Source organism: Microtus pennsylvanicus, chromosome 7 (assembly GCF_037038515.1).
Source record: "Microtus pennsylvanicus isolate mMicPen1 chromosome 7, mMicPen1.hap1, whole genome shotgun sequence".
Classification (NCBI taxonomy): domain Eukaryota; kingdom Metazoa; phylum Chordata; class Mammalia; order Rodentia; family Cricetidae; genus Microtus; species Microtus pennsylvanicus.
In genome coordinates this window covers 4,490,177-4,512,230 of record NC_134585.1, presented here as the reverse complement: position 1 = coordinate 4,512,230, position 22,054 = coordinate 4,490,177, and the positions used below count along the sequence as shown (strand labels likewise).

Below are 22,054 nucleotides of genomic sequence, written 5' to 3'. Positions count from 1 at the left end.
CTTACCTCGTCCCACTCAGAGGCAAACGAAGGTGACTTCTCCAGTCTCTTCTTCCCGAGGCTGCAGTTGGACAAAGACTCGCTGCGACTCCCCATTGTGGTGTCCTCCGTGGGAGAGCAGGTCAGGAGGTCAGAGTCAGACTTTGACAAACTGCGGCTGAGCTTAAGCTCAGCCTTGGGCTTGCTAGTGGGAGGGGCTCGGCTTCTGGCCCCGCTCCTGTCCTCCTCTTCCTCAGCCCCAGCAGGGTGCAGAGCGACTGTGTGAGTCAGAGTCTGGAGGTGTGCTCGTCCGGCTGCCGCACTCAGACCTGCTGGGAAGCCCACTCTCTTGCTTTGGTCCAGGACGCCGGGCTGTGGGTTTCCAGTGCCTTGCATGCCCGGCTCCTCTAGCTGCATGCTGGCCTCGTGGCAGGCGTCCTGCTGGGGGGACTCTGGGTGGTTCTGGCTGGGGGCAGTAAGCAGCTGGAAAGGGTCCTGCCCCACCTCACACACTGGGGAGGAGCCGTGGAGGAGACCTGAGAACTGCTCCGGGACCTGCCCGTCCTGCCCCTCCACAGAGTCCTGGCTCCGGCTGCCGCTGCTCCGCCTGTGGTCTTGGAGTGGACAAAGAGAAATAAAAAATTAAACGTGGTAAGAATCAACAGAGTTCTTATGCAGCGCGTGATGGCAGAGCAGAGTTCACAACAGAGAGTAAGAGCGAGGCTGGGTAGGCTGAGGGGAGGGAGAGAACAGAAGAGAGGAGGGAGGAAAACAGTTTCATATTGTTCATGTTCAATTTGTACCCAAAGTCAGAGCATTTATGAAATTCCAAACACTGGTCTGATTAATGCTGCCTGGCAGCCATCCCCCTGTTAGACCTCTGTTAACATTACCGACCAGACCTTGCTATATAAGGCCAGGAGAAGCGCTAACTACAGACAGAAAGGACACACATAAGGACAGAGTAAGGACAGAACGAGGGACAGGGAGCAAGAGTGCGCCAGCGAGAGTGGCTCCTGGGACACTGGATACATTTCCATGAAGGCCAGTGTTATTTAGAGTCACCCGCCCGCCCTTCCTCTGGCAAGCAGCTGCGAGGGGAAAAGGGAGGTCATGATCACAACCTGCAACTTCTGGAATTCCTTAACTGAAAGTGCAAAACAAAACGGAGGGGGAAGTAACTGCTTCCTTTCTCCTCCAGGCCACTCAGATCCACATCCACGCCTCGTCCTTCCGCAGGAACAGACTTTCCCCCTTTTTCTCTTTTGGAGAATGTGTGAGCCTCACTCCTGCCAAGGCCTCCCAGCTGCTCGCTCATATTTGTTTAAGTTTAACCTTAGCTGATCCACTAGAAAAGGAAACAGTCTAGTTTGTCAAACCAGGAGACAGCTGCTGCTCCCGGGAGACCTCCCTTACACCCTAGAAACCTGACACCGCCAACTACTGCCACACTCTCAGAAAGTTCTGCCATGAAGTCGTGTAAATCAGTGCGAGTCCGCGTCTCACGTCAGAGCCTCCCTGGGGCACCCGGTGGGAACTCGGTCCTGTAACAGCTTTTCACCCGCACCATCCGCTGAGGCAACACCATGCCCGGCAGTAAACCTCATTCCAAAGCACATCGTCCTGCATGCACAGAAGTGGCCCCTATGCCACTTCCATGGTATGGAACCAAAGAATTCCTGATCTGTCCAAACAGCCCGAGAACCGTTCATGGGGCTGGAGCGCCACAGAGCAGAGTGTGTGGTGCCAGTGTTTTCACAGACGAGTAATCTGTGGCCCCAGGCACGGCATACTTTGCCCAGGGTGGTTGGGCAGAGGTTCACCCAGAAGGAAGAACTGGCTCTGTCCTCTCTAGCTGTGTGGTCAGACATCTTGCTGAGACTCTGGCTGAACTATTTGATGCTTAAAAATCCCCCAACCGCCACGACCGTGATGAGAATCCCAGTCCCCACAATCAGAGATGGGACCTGTCCCTTGGATGCTGTACAGTGCTGCCTGGTGCCTCCTTTGCTGCAGAGCGCAGCTCCCACTCCACTCTTTCTTGCTTTCCCACTGGCAGCTGCAAGGTCCTTGAGGAGGCTCCGTATACAACACAAGGAAGGAAGTTGGGGAGAAGGGGTGCAGATGACCAGCGTGTCACATACATGAGGGGCATGCTAAGGTCTCACACTGCTGGTTCTTCTGAGAAAGTCTCTACAGGCCCCAACAACCAGCTCCCTCCAGGTGAGCTCTGGGGAAGTCTGCAGGCAGAGGAGCAGCCAACTCACTCATTACAATGATCACTAGTCCATGGGAACTCAGAAGTATGAACTGTGGTGCCTCCCTTCTTTACATCTGACCACTCTGGAGTTCACACCCTCCATTCACTAATCCTATACTCTACAGGGCAGGTCCTGCGCTGTGAAAAAGACAACCTGAATGAGTTCTCCAGGTAGAGAAAACAGAGAAGAAGAGTTCCATTCAGTTTAACTGGGGCCTGAGGAAGCTATGACTTCATAGCTGCACACACACTATGACAATGGGCACCAGGCCAAAGCTGCCTGCTGACTATATGTTGAGGCCACAAAGAAGACAGCACGTGACCATCTAATGGAGGTTTGGGGTAACAGTGTTTTTCTTGGAGAAGTGGATGGGTCTGCCATCTGTTATCCCTGTTGATATTCAGGAAGGGGCCTGGGTGCAGGACACAGGCCTTTGCTCCTCCGCATCAGCTTCCAGGGTCTTAGGGAACCATTTGTGGGTGGTGAAGGGGCCACAGAAGGAGAACTCCATAGCCCAGCACTGGGAGACTTCTTGGCTCACCGAACCGGTAGGGCTCAAAACCCAAGTCAGAGAAGGTTCTGGCTGCTTACTGGGGGAGCTGACAATGAAGCCCTTGAGACAGCCACTCATTCATGCCAGCCATCAATGAAGAAAGGGAAGCAGATGCCAACAGCAGAGAGATGCCAGGGAAGGCTGTGGGCAGGAGAAGGGAGAGGAGCTTGTGTAGGAAGGAGATCTGTGGAGGGAAGGAACCTCCGCCAGGCACAGAAAGTACGGCCTGCAAATCTGTCACAGGAACTTTAGTGTGTCAGTCTGTCTGGCCCCCTCTGTCCCACCTCCCTCTGTGTGTGTGCTGAGACAGTGTCTTACTAGGTAGCCCTGGATGGCTTAGAGCTCTATAGCCCAGGCTGGCTGCAAACTCGCCATCCTGCTCCTCATGCCATGATGCGTGCTAGTGCGCTGTCTGTCCCCCAAAACTGTACCTAACCTAAACGTGGAGGCTTAAGTGACTTTTCTATTTCCGGAAGAAAACACCATGACCAAGGCAACTAATAGGAGAAACTGGGGGCTTACCTTCTGAACAGCAAGCATGACACAGAGAGTGAACTAGAAATGGTGTAAACCTTCATTTACACTTCCACTGCTGCCCCAGTGCCATGCCTCCTCCAACAAGGCCACACCTCCTGAGCTTCCCAAATAGTGCTACCAACTGGGGACCAAGTACTCCAACGTCCAAAGCTGTGAAAGACATCTTTTTCAAACCATTCCAGGGCTCAAATCTGTAATTCAATTCTGGATTCTGAGGCGGGAGAACTGCTCTGAATCCAATGTTAGTCAGGCTACATAGCAAGATTCTGTCTCAACAAAAGCAAGAAAGGACATGCTGAAGGCATCTGTGTCCAGCAGTCCCAACAGGCTGCACTGCTCTTGACGGCACACACTTTCTCAAGGAGAAAGGTTCTGACCACGTGACGCAGGCACTACTACAGACTAGGATCTGAAGGAGTCCATTCCAGTCCACAGCAACCCAAGAATAGAACAGATGATGGATAGGCATCAAGAGGTCCAAGTGACCGTCCACCCAGTGACCTTCACTCTTGGGATCTTTCTCAGAACATGAACAGCTGGGATGCATGAGGACACCCTGAGACTCTGGCGTGAGTGTATGACCGCCTCTGTCTCTGCAGCCCCTCGGGTGGAGAAATGGAGTAGTGGGTCTGGACTCTGTGGATCAGGGTTTAAGTCCCAGCTCTGAAACCAATGCTGGGCATTCACAGCCAATTGTTTACTCTTCTGCAGCTGCTGCAAGGCTGAGCCTGCTCCAGTCTCAAGAAACAACTAACCCCTTCCTCCTTAGATTTACCTCACTCCGCCAGCTCCCCAGGGTCCCTCTGCTCATCGTGCTCACTCCTCAAGGTTCCCCCTGCTCAGCACACTGGCTCCCCCAGGTTCCCTTGGTAAACTCTGCTCACCTAGTTGGTTCCTGAGGCTTCCCTCTAGGAATCTCTGCTCTGTGTTCATGGTACTAGAATTCTCAACTACCATGAAGAACTGGCGCCCCTTATTTACACAGAAACTGAACTTTCAAGAAGGTAAATGACCCTGAAGGCCATTGACCAAAAGGAAGCAAGCAAGTGTTCTGATGCAAGCCTCAGCACCTGACGGGGTCAACTTAATTCCTTCTTCCTTCTTTCTGAACGCTCTGATGTCACCATCAGAGCAACTGTCTCTTCTGTTCTTTCAAGCCAGCATCTTTACCCACAGCACCTTCTGGAGGACATGACAGTCTCCCCAGAAGACTGCAAGACAGGTTGTAACTGCTCCATCCTGTCCCGTGTCACCCCTTTGTCTCAGAGGAGCCCTGCACCACTAGGATGTAGCAACAGCCCTCTGATGACCCGACACTTTCTAGTCCTCCTATCCTGGAGTCACTGCACACAGTGCTAACGGTAACCACATGATCCTTTGCCTCTGCTTCCTTGACCTGCCATTCTTAGAGTTCCTGCCACCCGGGATAAAGGCTGTGGTTGCTGCTTGGGACAGCTTCACTCCGCTGTCCGTGTTGGTGTGAAACTTGTGACCTCTTGTCTTGCTCACCTGCACATCAGGTTTTAAGGCTATTCGAGTCACACGCTCAATGTTTAGGGACTATCTTTAAAATGCCTTCCCATGCTTATGACTTGAAAGTGAACAGTCAAAAAGGAAGCAACAGGTCCCAGGTCTGTGGAAACACAGACTTCCACCCAGCCCTGTGCTCATGTCCTAGAGATCATTCAGTTTGCTGCTTCCCATTCTTTCCTCTCCAGCTCGCCCCTTCTAACCTCAGCCTCTCTCCTAATCTTCAGAAGCCGTCTCTGGTGCTCCGGGCATTGCCCACACAGACGTTCTGGATGTAGCGTCCTCCCTCAATCACGGCCTTCCCAATCCCCATCCGCACTGGTTACATAACACTTTCTCAGCCAGGCTAGAAACCTCAGAACCTCCCTCAGCACCCACACTTGGCGGCACCCTCCTGTCATCCTACCCCTGAAACCTTATCCCACCCTTCCCCCTCCCCATAACTTCCTTCTGTCCCTCTAGGATAGGTTCTAGTTACCCTCCGAGATTCATGCCGGTTCCTGGCTGCAAGCTATTCCTGCACCAGCCTTTCCTGAGCCAAGACTCCAGAGCTCTGTCCTTTTAAAGAGCGGCTCCTATGCTGTCACCCACTCCTAGAGTTTCAACAGTACCGCTCTGTCTCTGGAAGAAAGACTGACATTTGAGATCCAACACTCTATGACAAGTTCTCTTTGTTCCAGCCAAACTGGAAGTGCTGGCTGTGCTCCAGGCAATTCTCCACCTCCCCCCACCCCCACCCCTGCCATGAGCCACGCCCCTGCCTGGAACCTCCTGGTCAGCTCCCTCCCCAGTCTTGCCTATTGAGCTGAAGTCTCTATTTCTGGGCTTGGCTCAGACCTTCTCTTCATAAAGCTATCTCTGATCTCTTACGTGGACACAGTTTGTCTCACTTTTTCTTTGTACCACTTTCATATGAATTTAACATATTCTGCCCCCTTTCCACTATTTTCTGTATTGACCACACATGTCCATGTATGTATATATAACTGTCAAAACACTCTGTGGAAGAGAATACAAGAAAATCGCAAGGCTTATTCGATCAGAGGGAAAAGAACTACTCTAACCCCAAAGCAGCAAGAGTGCAAGGGAGCTGGTCCCAGCCTGGCTGGGTCAGGAGGCCACGTCAGGGGCTGGGGAGACTCAACTGCCACGCTGTTGACACGCTCAGGCATGCACACTTCCCACACTTCGGCCATGAAAAGCCAGCCTGGACTTTCAAGTAAAGATAGGGACTGAACACTGGCACTGTTTTCTTTCTGAATTCTGACTTAGCCAATAGCAGTGATGCCAAGCTGAGAATGGGAGAGACCAGGCTGCTGGAGTCACCAAGGCTCACGTTTGGGAACAGAGGGAGACCTGCACCTGGAAACCCTTAGAATTTGGACAGCACACGTGCACCCCTGCCTGCAGATCAGCCACTGCTGCCCATGCTAAACCTCCACTTCACAGACCACCGCTGGATCCCCTGGCTGCTTTCCCATGTGCTATCAAACCCATAGCGACAGCCTAGGAAAGCTGTCATGCAATTCTGAGTGGTCACAGGCCTGGGATGTCCAGTGCACAGAGTCGAACATTAACGGGAGCACGGAGTGCTCAACAAACCACAGAGGGACATCCCCACTTGTCAAAAATGTTCATAAATACCATGTGGGCCTGGTGCTTTAGGAGGACATGTCTTTTCTGCCTCAAGGACCTGCTAACATTTTCTCCTATGGCTGGGTTTTTCCAGGTCCGTGGGTGTGAATAACATCTGGTGGAAATTCTCCTGTGCCACAGGCCCAGCATCCCTGCCCTCCAAGACCGAGGGCCCTGAGGTGAGTAGGGATCCTCGGCAGTTCAAATTGCCTCACACACAGTGCCAGGGTGACTGAGCCATTTGTCTGTGTCCCCACTGAGTTTGACTCTGCATCTCCAGACTCCCCCAACTATTCTGCATGCTCCTCCAGGGGTGGTGGCACACTGCTTATTAAATAAGACCTTACAGCTTCTTACAGGCGCTGCATGTCAGGCTGGCTGCAAGCTCCTGACGTCATTCCCACGTGCTGTTTATGATTAGTCCATCACTTTACTCTCCTGCTCCCGCCTTTTCCTCCTTCAGATGAAGTGTGAGAGCTGCATAGGCCAGCGGCTATGCCAAGAGGCAGTGTATGTCCATGCCTTATCCCCACTCTTCCTGCTGCCCTCCCAGCCTTAGTGAACTTCAAACGCCTCCCCTCTCAGGGCCACCACACCACATCATGAGGAAAAGTTTCCGCACCCCAATAAACCTCTCCGCCAACGCAGCAATCCACATGAGACCAAATCAAACCACATTAGAAAAAGCCCAGGTTTAATGGACACAAATGCTCCCAGATGGCTTTCCAGCCTCCCAGAGAGGAGACGGGAAAGGAAGACAGGAAAACCACGGGTGGAGTGGTCTTGAGCATCTTTGGGAGGGGTCATCATTTGGGGGTGCTTTCTCGGGGGCAGAGTCTGGACTGAGGCAGCTCCAGGGGAGGGGTCTTGGGGTGGAGCTTCCATCTGAACATTCCAGACTCTTTGGATGTGGATGCAAGGGGCTGGAGTGAAGCTCCCACCAAACAACATGGATTCATAAGAAGCATTTCTTTCGTTTCCCTTTCTATCATTTTCTTGTTTTTGAGACAGGGTTTCTCTGTGCAGCCCTGGCTGGCTGGAACCTCACTCTGTAGACCAGGCTGGCCTTGAACTCACAGAGACAAAGGTGTGCACCACCACCTGACACAAGAAGCATTTCTACTACCACTGTTTTATTTTCTTCCTTTTTGAGCTGGGGGGGGAGGTATTCGCTATGTCATACCCGGGATGTTCTTGAATTCCCATATTTAAAAGACCCTCTGGCCTCTGTCTTCCAAATGATGGAACAACAGTTTGTACCACCTCAGCCAGACGCCATTAATTTTAATGTAAACAAAGAAAACTGAAAAACAAAAACATAGGCATCTCAGAAGCTAAGTAGGTAGACTATATATCTTCAGAAGTTAATGCATTTGCCAGTTTTGTTTCCTCAGACATATGTGTTTGTGTGCCTTTTCACACTGATGTATGTGTGTGCACAAACAGATCATCAGTGCTATTACTGAGGTGTAACCCACGTCTGGGGAGGTTGGGTCTCTCACTGAATCTGGGGGTTCACCAGGCCAGCTGGAGGGCCCTGTTTCTACCTCCCTGACACTGGGAATAGAGATTCACATTATCAGCCAGGCACTGGTGGCGTCCAAATCCCAGCACTTGGGAGGCAGAGGCAGGTGGATCTCTGTGAGCTCCAAGCCAGCCTGGTCTACAGAGTGAGTTCCAGGATAGCTATGGCTACACAGAGAAGCCCTGTCTCAAAAAACAAACAAACAAACAAAAACAAAGAACAAAGAATGAAGAAAAAATTCATGTTCATCTCCATGTTTGGCCTCATGCTTGTAAGGGATGTGCTGGCTGACCCAACCTCTACTGCTAATTTTATTTTTTTCTGAAGAATTGTTTTATAATTTAAATGTATGTATCTGTGTGAGTGAATACGCTGTGTGTGTAGGTGCCCAGAAAGATCAGAAGTGGGCACTGGATCCCTGCAGCGTGACAAGGTGCTGTGAGCAGTTTGATGTGGCGTCAAGGGTGCTCAGAGTTAGAACACTTCTAGAAGAAAGTACAAAAAAGAATGCCCCTGGGGCTAGGAGGATGCCCCGGTTAAGAATGTGCCCCTGTGTGAGCAGGAGGAGCCGAGTCAGAATCTTAAGCATCCTAAAAAATGCCAAGTGTGGCATCTGCGGCAGCAGCACTGGTGAGGGTGGGAGAGCACAGCTGGGGGACCCAACAGCCCAGTGTCAGTCAGTCTAGCCCCATCAGCAGCCCCTTCATCAGGAGACCTTGTTCCAAAATATAAGGTAGATAGGGTGTGGTGACACCAGCGTTTAATCCCAGCACCAGTGAGACAGAGGCAGTGGATCTGTGTTCAAGGCCAGCCTGGTGTATGAAGAAGCTTTAGTCAGCCAGAACTACACAGCGAGACACCGTCTCAAAGGTAAATAAATAGTGGAAACCACACAGGAAGATACTGGACACCGACCTCCGATCTCTGCACAGACCCACACATGCATACGTACGCAAGATCAGGCATATCCCTCCCCAATGCACGAGCTTATCCATCAAAAAATGAGCTTCTCTAAAATGAAGCTCCCAAAGGCCATGGTAAGTGCGGTTATACACTGAGAAGAAAGCACATTCGATAAAGAAGTCAGCAGAGTCTGGTGGTGCAGGCCTGTGAGCCTAGTTAGCACCTAGGAAGTTGAGGCAGGGGAATCACTGAGAGTTCAAGGTCAACTTGGGCTATAATAATAAGGCCTTATCTAAAAATCTTAGAGAAGAAAAATGTTCAAAACAAATGAATATAAAAATAAAGTAATTCCAATTCGGCCAGGCATGGCGATGCACATACGTAATGACAGCACTGGGAGGCTGAGGCAGGAGAACTGCCATGAGTTTGAGGCCAGTCTGAGCGACACCTTGTCTCAAAAGACAAAAAAAGAACTTATGCCAAAAATACATAAAGATCTCACAATTTGGTTACAGAAAGAGCAGCAGGTACCTGAAAATGACTCACTGGCCCTGGGTAGGGAAAGGATAAACTGTGGCACACCTCTATAAAGGAACACAACTCGGCAATGAGGGGGAAGAAATGATAGAAAATACAGGATGGATGGATGGATCTCAGATGCACTGTGCAGGACAGAGGTGCACGCTGAATGACTCCTGCAGTGGGACTCCCCTCTGTGTGCTGTGAATACCATTAGTTAATAAAGAAACTGGCTTGGCCTGATAGGGTTGATAGTGGGAAAAACTAAACTGAATGCTGGGAGAAAGGAGGCAGAGTGAGAAGAAGCCATGTAGCTCCGCCGGAGACAGATATGCTGAAATTTTGCTGGTAGGCCATGATCTCGTGGTGATGCACAGATAAATGGAGATGGGTTAAATTAAGATGTAAGAGTTAGCCAATAAGAAGCTAGAGCTAATGGGCCAAGCAGTGATTTAGTTAATACAGTTTCTGTGTGATAATTTCGGGGCTGAGCAGCCGGGAACCAACAAGCAGCCTCCATTAACAGACTCCATTTATGTAACCTTCTAGAAAAGAAAAATCATTGGGATAGACATCAGATGCCCTGTCCCCAAGGCAGGGAGCAAGTGGAAGCAGAGGGACAGAGGAAAACCCTTCACTGTGCGAAGACCGCCCCCTATTTTGTTTTTGGCTGCAGTTACTCACAGACTGTGCACAAACACAGATGCATTTCACTGTACCCAAATCACAACCTTTTAGGGAAGTTCCCAACGGAAACTACATGACACACACAACTACTACGACTATGACCTAAGTTCCCACATCCAGGGGAGGCCTCTGAGCAGCATGGGAGGCAGTGTGCTGGGGTACCTGGCCGAGGTGAAACAGAAGGGCTGTGAACTGACGGAGTCATCAGGAGGCACTAGGCATACACGGCGGAGGACCTCTTAGCTGTAAGTATGGGGAGCAGGGACAGGCAGCTTCCCTCCAGACACTGCCCTTCAGTCCGCTGGTGTTCATGTATCCTCCCTCTGCAGGGCTGGAACTTAATTCCAGAATGGATTTTGCTGAAGCAATATAGGTGGGCCACAGTGACAAAGCACTGTAGTTATAGGTGACAGCCCATCATGACCCTAACAAGGAGCATACTGTCCCAAGGTCAGGAATCACGGAGTCCACCCTGCCATCAGCATGGGCCTCAACAACCTAGCTTGCTAGGCTAGTGCCACAGGCTCCAATCAGTCTCCACAGTGGTGCTTGCTGTCTCCCTCCCACAGCTGCACATGTGGGAGTATTGTGTCCCCATCCACCCAAGAGCATGGAGTCTAGGTATTGATGAGAACAACCATGGGGCCCCAGACTTAAGAACCGTAGCTGCGTGACTCACATCTGCAGCACCCGCCCTCCCACCATCCCTCCCTGTGCTGTGGAGTGAAGCAGGGAATACCTTTAGTCTTTCCGTCTGTGGCCCCCAGCTTCTTGGTCTCTGCTGTGAGCAACAGCTCATATGGGTGCTCGTCCTCTTCCCGGGAGACATCGCTCTGGGTCCTGGGTCTCACAGCCAGGGCCTAGGAGACAGAAACACCCAGGATCTGTTGGCAGAGACGGGTGGTACACAACAAAGCTCCAATTCCCACAACCTTGCAAGGCAGGCCGAAGCAGGGAAGGGAAAGAGAGTCAGGACCCTGCGGACTCCCAGGAGCTTTTCTGAGCTGACCGTGCGCTCTGGCGCATGTCCCAAAGGTTACCACGCCAGAAGCTTGACGTGCAGTGCGGCAGGGATGGGCCCGGTGGGTGGGTGGTCCTTAGGACTCCTCTCTGAGTGGAGTACTGGCTTATGCGACACTACAGCAAAGGGCTGTCATCACGTGAGCCCGGCACCCCCTGATCTTCTCTCGGGCCCACTGGGACGCAGCTGAAGCCCCTGAACCAGAAGCTAACGGACAGATGGAGCTGCTTTTTGGTAGCCCACCTGTGAGTCAAATCCTTTTCTTGATAATGTACTTTGACTTGGCAAGAGAAATGCCAAGAATAATTCCTGTATGGGAAATCTCCACAGTATGACTAAACATTTTTTTTTGGCCCCATTTTGTCCTTTAAAAAAAAAAAGATAAACTCCAGGCCCCTCTTCTCTGCCTCCCCTACAGTGTCTCCGTGAGAATACTTTCCTAGCAGTTGTTACCTAGAATGCACCGCAACTGCCCTTTCTCCAGGCTTCCTGACATTTCCTCCACCTCCAGAGAAAACAAAACACCCTTGCCACTTAAATGGCCTGTCCTCGTCCTCCCTTTCCTCCTCCTCTGCTGCTGCAGCCCTGGCTAGCCTGGGACTTGCTGGGCACACCAGGCTGATCTTAAACAGGCTGATCCTCTGCCTCCGCCTCCCAAGGCTCAGGATTAAAGGCATGAGCTACCACAGCCAGCTTGTGAGACTATCTTCTTCACAGACGCCCTAAAGCCAGCCTTCTATTGGGTGACTTCAGGTGCCTCCAACCATCTTGAGAGTAGACAACTAGCAATGCAAGTTTCTGTGGGTGAACAGCAGCTCTGTCTACGGAGAAAGTCTTGATTCAAGCAGGTAAGTGCCTCCCACGTGGGAAATGCACCAGCTGCAGGGCTCGGGGTAGGTGAGCATCAGGGGGTCCTCAGCTAGTCCTGGCATTAGAGCAAAGTTGGTAAAACCACAGTGCTGGAGACACAGGGACGGGCTGTAGAGAGCCTCTGCTCATCTGCCCTGGTGCCCACGTGTTTTAAAGACAAGTTAAGAATAATCACAGAGCAGCTGCAGCAATCAAGCCAGAGCTCACTTCCAGAGCTGCTGAAGAGACAGTACAGCCTGGGAGGGAAGTGGGGGTGGCTGGATTCCCACTCACAACTAACACATCAGCAGACCCCACAAGGGAAGCTCCCACCTCAAACAGACACCTCCCACTGTACACCGGAGAAGCACCAGGTTAGTGTCCAGCAGTCCTCCTCTGTGGGGACAGCTCACAAGTCCTTCTGAAGAGAGGACTGCACCCCCAGGCTCAGACAGAAGAGAAGCCAGGCGGCCACTCATGGCAGAACAATGGGCTCACTCTAAAACTGCTGAGCACAGCAGGTACCCCACCATGAGAGTCACCTGGATGCTAAAGGCGCCTTTACTCTGGGAGCCCTGTTTTTATAGGAACACAAGGGAACAAAGAGGGGCCATTAAGTAGTTCACACCGTGTCAATTTAACACCACAGGTGTCACTGGCAGGTTTTCACCCACATGATCCCTCAGGCAGAGCCCTGGAAATCCAATTCCCAGTGTGTTTGCCTCAGCAAGAGTTCTCACCAGGCCCAGGCATGCTTCCCTGGAAGGTAACTACAGCCCTGAAGCCTGGCCTACAATCCAGGGCAGGACAGAAGACTTCCGTGGCAAATGAGTCCCCCAGGGAAGGCAAATGTGAGCAAAGTCCACCAACCACAGCTAGGGTCCCTGGGTCTAGCCATTTCTCCTATAAACTCAGAGGGGTGTCAGGGATCTGTCCAAGGTTATGTAAAGTTCACAGCAGAGCTGCAGTCATTAAACGCAGTTTCTTGAATTCTAATCCAGATCGGCCTCATTTTCCTCCATCCAATTTGGACCGCCTTCCCTTCGTCAACTACCTAATGAAAGCCCAAGAAACAAGGGTGTTCGTTTCCTCTTGTTCTGGCCCTGAGCAAACTAGGGGATTAAACCTTCACAGACAACAATAAACTTTTCTTCCAGACATCCTTGCTCCCACAGAAGCAGCACTGTGTCCCATTTTTAACTAAATTACTTCTTACTCTTCTTTCCCTTGTCCTCCAGGGCTGGCAATGGCTCAAAGCTCAAGAGTCTCTGTGGAGAGCAGCACTGCTTGGGCACAGAAGGGCTGCAAGGAGCCAGCTGTCACCCAGCTGTGGCTTCTAGAATCCACTGGGGTATGGGTGGCTGAGAAGCCTTGACACAGAGGATACCGTGGCCAGCCCATGGCAGCTGGCAATCCATCATGAGGAGTAAAAACCTTTTGTGTGTGTGTGTGTGTAGCGCGTGTGTGTGCACGCACACCTGTGCATGTGTGTGATGTCTCATCCTGGCATCATGATGAATAAGCTCTTCCACAGTCAAATCCTTGGTCACGTGACTGACAGACGCAGAGCCCTAGATCTGGTGGTCATAAAGCCTTCCTCAGCACCAGAGACTGCTAGGTTCAATACTCCCAGTGCTGTAAACAAAGCAAAATGGCCTACAGTTTCCTGACATCAGTGTCTCGGTGTGAGGTTTCGTTTCAAAGCTTTGAGCTAGTTGGAAACAAAGACAGTGGGGCTTCGGTCCTCGCTGCTCTGGCAAAGGACCAGAGTGTAAGTCCCATCACCCATAGTGGGCTGCTCATGAGCATCTGAAACTCAAGTTCCAGGGGATCTGATGCCTTCTGCAGCCTCTCAGGATCCCAGGCACAGTTGTGACTCACAGATAGACAATCAGACACACATGCCAGAAAAAAATACCATAAATACAAAATAAAATAATAAAAAATCCTGTCTGGATCATTAAGAGAACAATGACTCAGGCCATGTCTCCTCTGTATTTATGCATCCATAGTAACAGCAAATGGGAAAGTTCAGGGCTCTCATTGTCATGGTCTTCCAAACATCAACTACACCGCTTCAACTGATTTAGAATTTCAGGCTATTAGGAAACATTTTCAAAGGACGAATCTCACATCACACACAGACATCCCACCAGGCAGATGGCCCAGCAGACAGAGCTGCTGCCTCTACAACCTGTGTTCAGTCTCCTGAACTACATAACTGAAGGAAAAAACCCTGTCTTCTGAACACACACACTGTAACATAATTAAAAAAAATATTTTGTTTTTCGAAAGAGGGTTTCTCTGTAGCTTTGGTGCCTGTCCTGGAACTTTCTCTGTAGACCAGGCTGGCCTCGAACTCAAAGAGATTCACCTGCTTCTGCTTCTTGAGTGCTGGGACCATAGTCGTGTGCCACCACCTTCTGGTCATAAAACATTTTTAAATCTTTTTTAAAAAGGTAGATTGTAGTCAGACATAGTGGCACTGACCTTTATTTAATCCCAGCACCCGGGAGGCAGAGGCAAGTGAGTTCGAGGCCAGCCTGGTCTACAGAATGAGTTTTAGGCCATCCAGAGATACTTAGTGAGAACATGTCTTGAAAAAAGAAGGTAGACTGTTATAAATAACCACCCCTTTCCTTCTCACCCTCCTACATACCTCCTATATCTTATTTATCTGGTTATTTAATAAACTTGCAAATAAAATATGTAGCAAAAGTAATCAGACCAAAGTCCTATCTTTTCCAGTTGTCAACTCTAACCTGATTCGTGTTTAGAGACAGTCTTCACAGGAAGCAGTGAAAGGGTAAAAACAGAAAGGAGGCCTCTGGGGCCCAGCCGCCAAAACTTCATAACATGGTACTGTTCATACAATGGCAAGGACGAGGGTACTGGAACCTTGTGTCAAACACAGTGTAAAGGCAAAAGGTCGAACTGTTCAGCTGGGGCACCCGGACAACAGCCAGTTATGGTTCCCATATGGCCGGTACACTAACACTGCACCAGAACTCTTAGTTTGAAAGGCCTTGATCCAGATGCCGACACAGGTGCGCCACAAGCCTCACAAGCGATGAGAAGATAAGGAGTCAAGGCTGGTGACACGGCCAGGGGGTAAGAGTGCTTGCTCTGCACTCTTAGGACCTGAGCTGGAATCTCCAGCACCCACATAAACAGTGTGGTATAACTTTGTGTGCCTGTTTTATGTAGGGCACAAGTACCTACACACTCATGTATAAACCTCACACTCACACACAAATACAACCATCTTCTCTCCACAAAAGAAAATAGGCTGGGGAAACGGGTGAGGGACAGAGTACTTGTTTGGCACACACAAGGCTCTGGGTTCTAAGCACAGCAGTTAAGAGCACGCACTGCTCTTCCAGAGGACCCAGACTCAAATCCCTGCACCAACACGGTGGCTCACAAGCACCTGTAACTCCAGTTCCCGGGGATCTGATGCCCTCACCCTACTCCCACGGGCACCATGCAGGCGTGTGGTGCACATAAATATACACACGCACATACAAAAAAAATCCTAAAGAGGCGGAAGAGAACTCCTCTGAGCTCACACAGCTACCATCTAACAAATGCTAGGTCAGTGATGGGGTGACCCCAACCCTCTACCTCAGAGGCTGTCAAGGGCAAATACTTCTTATCTACGCGTTCTTCTTCCTCTTCATCAGGTGGCGGCTTTGCTGGAGGCGGTGGACGTTCCCTCTGCAGAAGAAAAATAAATATTCTACCATCTCTCCTTTTCAAGTATGTAACTTTTTGGCTTACCCTTATTTTAGTCCTTGGAAATAAAAAGGATTACGTAGAGAACTCCTCAGGAGCCTTAAGTTAAGGTCCAGTCTCTGAGCAGATGCAGGACCCCACACACAGACACAATTCAATCAGCTGCACCACGGTTTCTGATGTCTGCAGCAAAGACCATAAACACCTTCCTGGCTGCAAGGGGACCAGCATGGAAAGCTCGCAACTGCCCCACTGGCACAAGCACTCTATGTGACAGACACAAAAACCTGACAGCAAAACGCAGGGGCTCAACTTTCAGCCTACGCTGAAAAGAAGAAACCCGAGATTAAAAGACGCAGTTCCAGAGCTTTTCTAAAGCCAAGACTCCAGGGAAAGCAACGGGAAAAGCAGCTAAAGATGGAACATTTGTCCAATCTCTCTCTCTCTCTCTCTCTCTCTCTCTCTCTCTCTCTCTCTCTCTCAGACATGGTTTCTCTGTATAGTCTTGGCTGTCCTGGAACTCGCTTTGTAGACCAGGCTGGCCTCGAACTCACAGGGATCCGACTGCCTCTGCCTCCCAAGTGCTGCGATTAAAGGTGTGCACCACTACTGTTCAGCCCACACCAATCTCTTAGAATCTGTAGGTTCAGCTAGTCAGGGGACCAAGGCCGGAGGATCACCCAAGCCCAAGAGTTTGAGGTTACCCTCAACTCAAAACAAAACATTTCTTGGTTTGGGGGTTTTGGGTTTTGTTTTTTTGAGAGAGGGTCTCACTATATTTTTTTTTGAGACAGAGTCTCATGGAACTTACTATGCAGATCAGATTGGCCTCATAGAAACCCTCCTGCTTCTGAGTCTGGCATGTGCCACCACGCCCAGCATGCTTGTTTTCAGTCACCCCCCAATTATAACCTATGGCCACAGGGAGCCCCGGGAGCCATCCCTGCTCATTTACACAGAGCATGAGCACCAGGCTATTTTGTTGTTGTTGTTGTTTTGTTTTTCGAGACAGGGTTTCTCTGTGTAACAGTCTTAGCTGTCCTGGAACTTGCTCTTGTATAGCTCTTGTAGACCAGGCTGACCCTGGTGACAAAGCCAAAGGCTGCGGAACCATTGCACCTGCACCTTCCTCACTGTTTTCTGCAGGGCTGGAGTCTCCTACTCAGGAGTTGGTTTACTTAGGACAGGGCTGGCTCCAGGCTCAGCCCTAGGCTTTCAGTTCAGGTGGAGTTTGGAATGCCGAATGATAGAAACTTCCAGAGAAATTGGCAAAGATGCTGTTTTGAATTTTGGCACTTGGGCCCTCTCTGCTCCACACCAGCCTCTGTCAGTCCTTCTGTGAGGCCAGAACAGGAGGACAAGACTGGCTACAACACATGCATGCACACAGGCCAAAGCATCCACTCCAAGATGCGCTGGCTTTTGCTTAGCACAACCAGCAGAGGCTGGCCTTCAAAGGTTACTCAGCTCTCTTCAGGACCCTGTGGCTTCTAGCAAGGCACTAGTGCCCCCTACTGGGAGACACCTGTAAGCACCACTTAAAGCAAAGCCTCACACAGGTTAGATACCAACAGGGAAGAGAAATGCCACGCTTTGCAAATGCTCTTCTGCCACTCACCAGAGTGTGGAGTGCGCTGGCAGTTCCTACTCTGCTAGGCTGCCACACTAGAGGGCTGACTGAAACCCACACGGAAACACTGCCACTGCATCAGGTCAAGCAGACAGGCAACAAAGAATACTCCATGAAGTTCTAGGCCTTTCCCAGGCCACAGTTAGAAAGGTCAAGGATGACTGTGTCCATCAGAGCTGGGCCAGAAGGGCAGGCCAACAGGAGAAACCCCACATGTGCCCTCATATCTGTCTCTAGATGGTTAGCCAGCTAGGTCAGACAACACCAGAGTACAGAAACTCGGATAACAATGTGTGGAGGGACAGGGCTACAGACAAGGCATCCTGACTCTGGGGGAGAAGGTGAGTCAGGAGTCTGGAGGCCCATGGACAGAGCAGTACCAAGACAAGAGAAACACAGTGCCGCTTTCATGAAATGGGGCCAAGAAAGAATCAGCCAGCAGACATACTGTCTAATAAGAGCACACACTGTCCGATTAGGTCTTGCTATGCCCTTCCCCGGGGCTGGTAGGGCAAGCAGGGCTTGGAACAGCAATTCCTGTCACTGAGGAGTCCTGCTCTCTAGAGAGAACAAACCACGAGCCCAAAGGCTTGAACAGCGTCAAGGCTAAACCAGAACAGAAGACACGGATGTCTGTGAAGGCAGTGGGGTGGAGAGATGCAAACAGCCTGAAAAAGCAAACTTCTACCTCAGTATGAGCTGTAGCTTTACCACACTGAACAGGAGAGACAAGACAGAGCCCCTGAAAGAACAGCAGGTGAGCTCAGGCCTCTGAAACGTGAGCCGGCACCAGACTTCCTCTTGCTAGCACCCATAGCTGCCACCACAGCCCCCGGAATGCTCAGGCCTGGGCCACGTACAGGCCTGACTCCAGCAATTCTTGCTCCTGTGGCCTCGGTCTCCTTGCTCACGGAATCTCGGTCAGATGATCGCCCACTGGCCGTGCTGTCCAAGGAGTGACAGGACACAGCATTGTACAGTGCCTCGTAGGGACCCTCCTCCTCAGCGCGCGTGTCAAAATCAATGATCAGTTCAGTGACTGCTTTCTCCACGCTCCCTGGGAAGACAGAGAACACCATCATTAGGAGGCGGGGGCGGAGCCTTGGGTTCCAGACACTCTGGCCGAACTGTAATGATAGGGATGAGGACTGATTTTCTCTGATTCAATACAGGGAGTGCAGCATAGTGGTAGGACTCAGCTTAGCATGCACACAGCCCAGGGTCCAATTCCCAACAAAAAATAAACTACTTTAAATATGTAATTCCTATGTTTTTTTGTAAGCATTCCAGTGTCTCAATACCATGTAGATGCCAATTTAACCTGAAAATGTGGCAATGTGTAACTGAAAATTAAAATGATTTAAATTATAGTTGATTTTTTTTGGGGGGGGGCGCGGTTTCTTTGTGTAGCTTTGGTTGTCCTGGAACTCACTTTGAAGACCAGGCTATCCTCAAACTCACAGATATTTACCTGCCTTCTGAACTCACTAGAAAGGCTGTCCTTGAACTCACAGAGATCCACCTGCCTCTGCTTCCCAAGTGCTGGGATTAAAATGTGTGCCACGCTCGGCCTTCTCCTTGTGCTTTGGAGGCAGGGTTTTGTCTTTGAACATGGAGCCCACTTTAAGTGATTCAGAGGAAAGCAAAGCCTTTCTGAGACATGGAGCTGTATGACTTAATGCTGTCTCCTCGGCACTGTTAGAAATGGCATCCCCGAGTGGCTTGTAATAGTCACAAATACCAGTGTGGGCTCCTCGAAAGTTAAGAGCTCAGTGAACGATTGATCCCACTGCTAGCAGATTCCAAAATCAAAGAAAAGTTTGGAGGGGTGGGGCTGAGGAACCCAGCAAAGACAGGCCGGGAGTCCAAAGCCCGCCCACTTCCACTCTGTTCCATTCCTCCCCTTCTAATGTTGCTTTACTGTTTATTACCATCCACATCTAGGGGAAGCTGTCAATTAGCAGTTATTTGTCTTTGCCTTTCATCATACCACAAGCTATTCCATAAACCAGAAAGGAGTCTGTTGTGGAATATTATTTTAAGATGTGCTATATTTGTCTCTGCTGTGGGACATTTGTTTAATGATGCAAAGATGTTGTATTCTTTTATGTTGCATTTGTTTAACTCTGTAAAGTTGTGTTACTTTGCCTGTCTATAACACTCGATTGGTCTAATAAAGAGCTGGACAGGCCGGGCCTGGTGGCGCACACCTTTAATCCCAAGGCAGAGGCAGAGAAAAGAAAGATATATAGAATAAAGAAAGGTAGAAAGCCCTGAGGCAAAACATAAAGAGAAGCAGGACTAGTTAGAAAAGCTGGCTAGAAACAAATTCATAAGTAAGAATAAGTCTCTGTTTAGTTATTTGGAAGCTGGGTGGTGGGCCCCCAAAAAGTAAAAAAAAAAAAAAATCAACTACATTTTGGCATACCAACGTGAGAACATGAGGCTCAAATACCTAGGGCCTGAGAAAGCTGAAAAAGAAAGGAGGGGGATATGGCTCCTTTAAGGAACTCTGCTAGCCAGGCAGTGGTGGCAGACACCTTTAATCCCAGCACTTGGGAAGCAGAAGCAGGAGGGTCTCTGTAAGTTCAAGGCCAGCCTGGTCAACAGAATGAAGTCCATGAAGTCCAAGACAGCTAAGACTGTTACACAAAGAAATCCTGTCTTGAAAAAATAACAAAACAAGCAAACAAACAAAAAAGAAAGAAAGAAGGAAATCCTGCTGCACAGCAGCACACTTAAACAGCCTTTTTCACTCTAAGTAGAAACACAAGACTAAGTACAAAGCACGTGCCACAGTGCAGGGCATTGGCACAGAGCTGAGGCCCAAATGCAGCTCTCTGTCACCTACCTCTGACCAGGCCCAAGGCTTGGCCCTCAAGACCAGAGGTGTGGGCAGAGCCTATCGACAAAGCTATGGCAGAGGTCCTAGGCATGCCGCTTAGCAATTTAAAGGCTCACGCAGTCAGAAAAGGACAGAGATGCAGAGTAAAGTCAGGTTCAGACAGGCAAACCTGTAAGCAGGTTACAGTGTGTTTAACAACGTGCACAGGCTTCAAGAAAAGAGAAAGGGTACAGACGTCACAGAAAAAAAGCAAGTAGTTAAAACTAAAGTTTTTAGGAAGAGAAGTAGAGAAATATGAAAAAAAATAAGCCACAGAGATGGAAAACACAGGGAGTCTGCATCCTGGATGCTGCTGCACCGACCTTGCAAAGCAAACCACAGCTCCTTACGTGGACTGAAAGAGGGACTGCCGAAATGAACGAGCCTATCTATATAGGTGAAGAATGCTTAATTATAAAATGGAACTCAAAAATTCACTGCCTGGGAAAAGAGTTTTGTTCTGCTTTTGTTTCCATAGAAACGAGAGGCTGTGGATTCCTCCCAGGTTGATATGGATCAGGTGTGATGGGCGAGACCTTTTGAATCTTGACAGGAGATATCTATCAACAAAGGTTACTGCTGCTCTTCCCAGGACTCGGTCATTATCTCAATTTCTTCTGGAACCCCCTAAAGATGCCTTTGCTCATAGTCAACAGGAAGCAGTCTAAAGAACGACACCCACATTCCCAAGAGGTGGGTGTGGGTAGATTCTGGCTATTTAGTGGGTTATAGATGTTGGTTATGATTTAGGAGAATATAAGAATACAGGATAAAAAGACAACTATTTGTCTCAGATATTTTGCACTGGCATAGATTTTGGTATATTGATACAAATTTTAAGTTATTTTTGTTATACTGCATATTTCTACTCTTGTTTGGGGTATTGTGCTTATGTAGCTCATTTTAAAATACAATGGAGACTGAGATCTGGCGCACTCTTCTGGTGCACGGGCATACATCAATAAAGCCAGAATGCTGTATACATAATAAGTAAATAAATCTTCAAAAAAAATTACAATGGATAACTAAGAAATGAGGTTAGCCCAGCACTTGGGAGGCAGAGGCAGGTGGATCTCACAGTTTGAGGCTACTCTAGAGTTCCAGGACAGGTTCCAAAGCTACAGAGAAACCCTGCCTTGGGAAAGAAAAAAAAGAAATGAAGTTAGAAGTTAAACTATAATAATCAAACTTGCAGTCACATTAGGTATGTTTTCAAGGTAAAATGGATATATTTTAGGCAGATAGGTGAATTTCAAACACTTCAAAGACCTACAGAATATGGTATTTAAGATGTTTAAGACCTAAGGATTTTCATGACAATGAGACACATCTGCTTCTGGCAGCACCAATTTACTTCATAAAAGGATGATGGGCATCAAAGAAAATCCATATGGAGTTTGCTTTCTATGTGAGAAGGCTAACCATTTGGGCAAGAAACTGCTCTTGCCTTGACTGCTGACAATATGCTATATGGCCTATGACTGTTGAACTTTGTTAGGACAAGGTAGGACAGTCCTTTGAGATTCCTGCTTCACAGATGAGTCTGCCAGACATTCTGCAGGATAGAGAAGAAAGCGATCACTGAACTGTGATAATACAAGGGACAGTCCTTCAAATTTCTTGCTTCATTGTAGGACAAAAATGGATGCCCCATTGCAGAAGAAGTTTGGGCAGAAGATTCAGGCAGCCAGATATCTCTGTTGTTAGGTAATATGACATCCTGCTGGAGTCTTTGATGGAGACTATATAGTTATAATTGCAGTTTTCCTTAGTTATGACAGAAAGCAAATTAGGTATAAAACTTTGG

The 22,054-nt window shown here is 49.3% G+C and overlaps 1 protein-coding gene and 1 long non-coding RNA gene across 8 annotated transcripts in view; one reads left to right on the top strand and one right to left on the bottom strand.

The window, feature by feature from the left end:
* The window catches only part of Anks1a (ankyrin repeat and sterile alpha motif domain containing 1A), a 159,802-nt gene that overhangs the window by 61,153 nt on the left and 76,595 nt on the right, over window positions 1-22,054 (bottom strand). For all 7 annotated transcript variants that reach the window (XM_075979682.1, XM_075979676.1, XM_075979678.1 and 4 more), the window contains 4 exons: window positions 18,224-18,420; window positions 15,623-15,715; window positions 10,868-10,988; window positions 6-592 (listed from right to left, as the gene is read on the bottom strand). In XM_075979682.1, coding sequence (XP_075835797.1) covers window positions 6-592; window positions 10,868-10,988; window positions 15,623-15,715; window positions 18,224-18,420 — 998 coding nt within the window. The remainder of the gene's footprint in view (window positions 1-5; window positions 593-10,867; window positions 10,989-15,622; window positions 15,716-18,223; window positions 18,421-22,054) is intronic.
* LOC142854308 (uncharacterized) lies at window positions 589-7,000 on the top strand. Its single transcript, XR_012911319.1, has 3 exons — window positions 589-629; window positions 6,589-6,673; window positions 6,958-7,000. It is a non-coding gene; the product is annotated as an uncharacterized LOC142854308 (long non-coding RNA).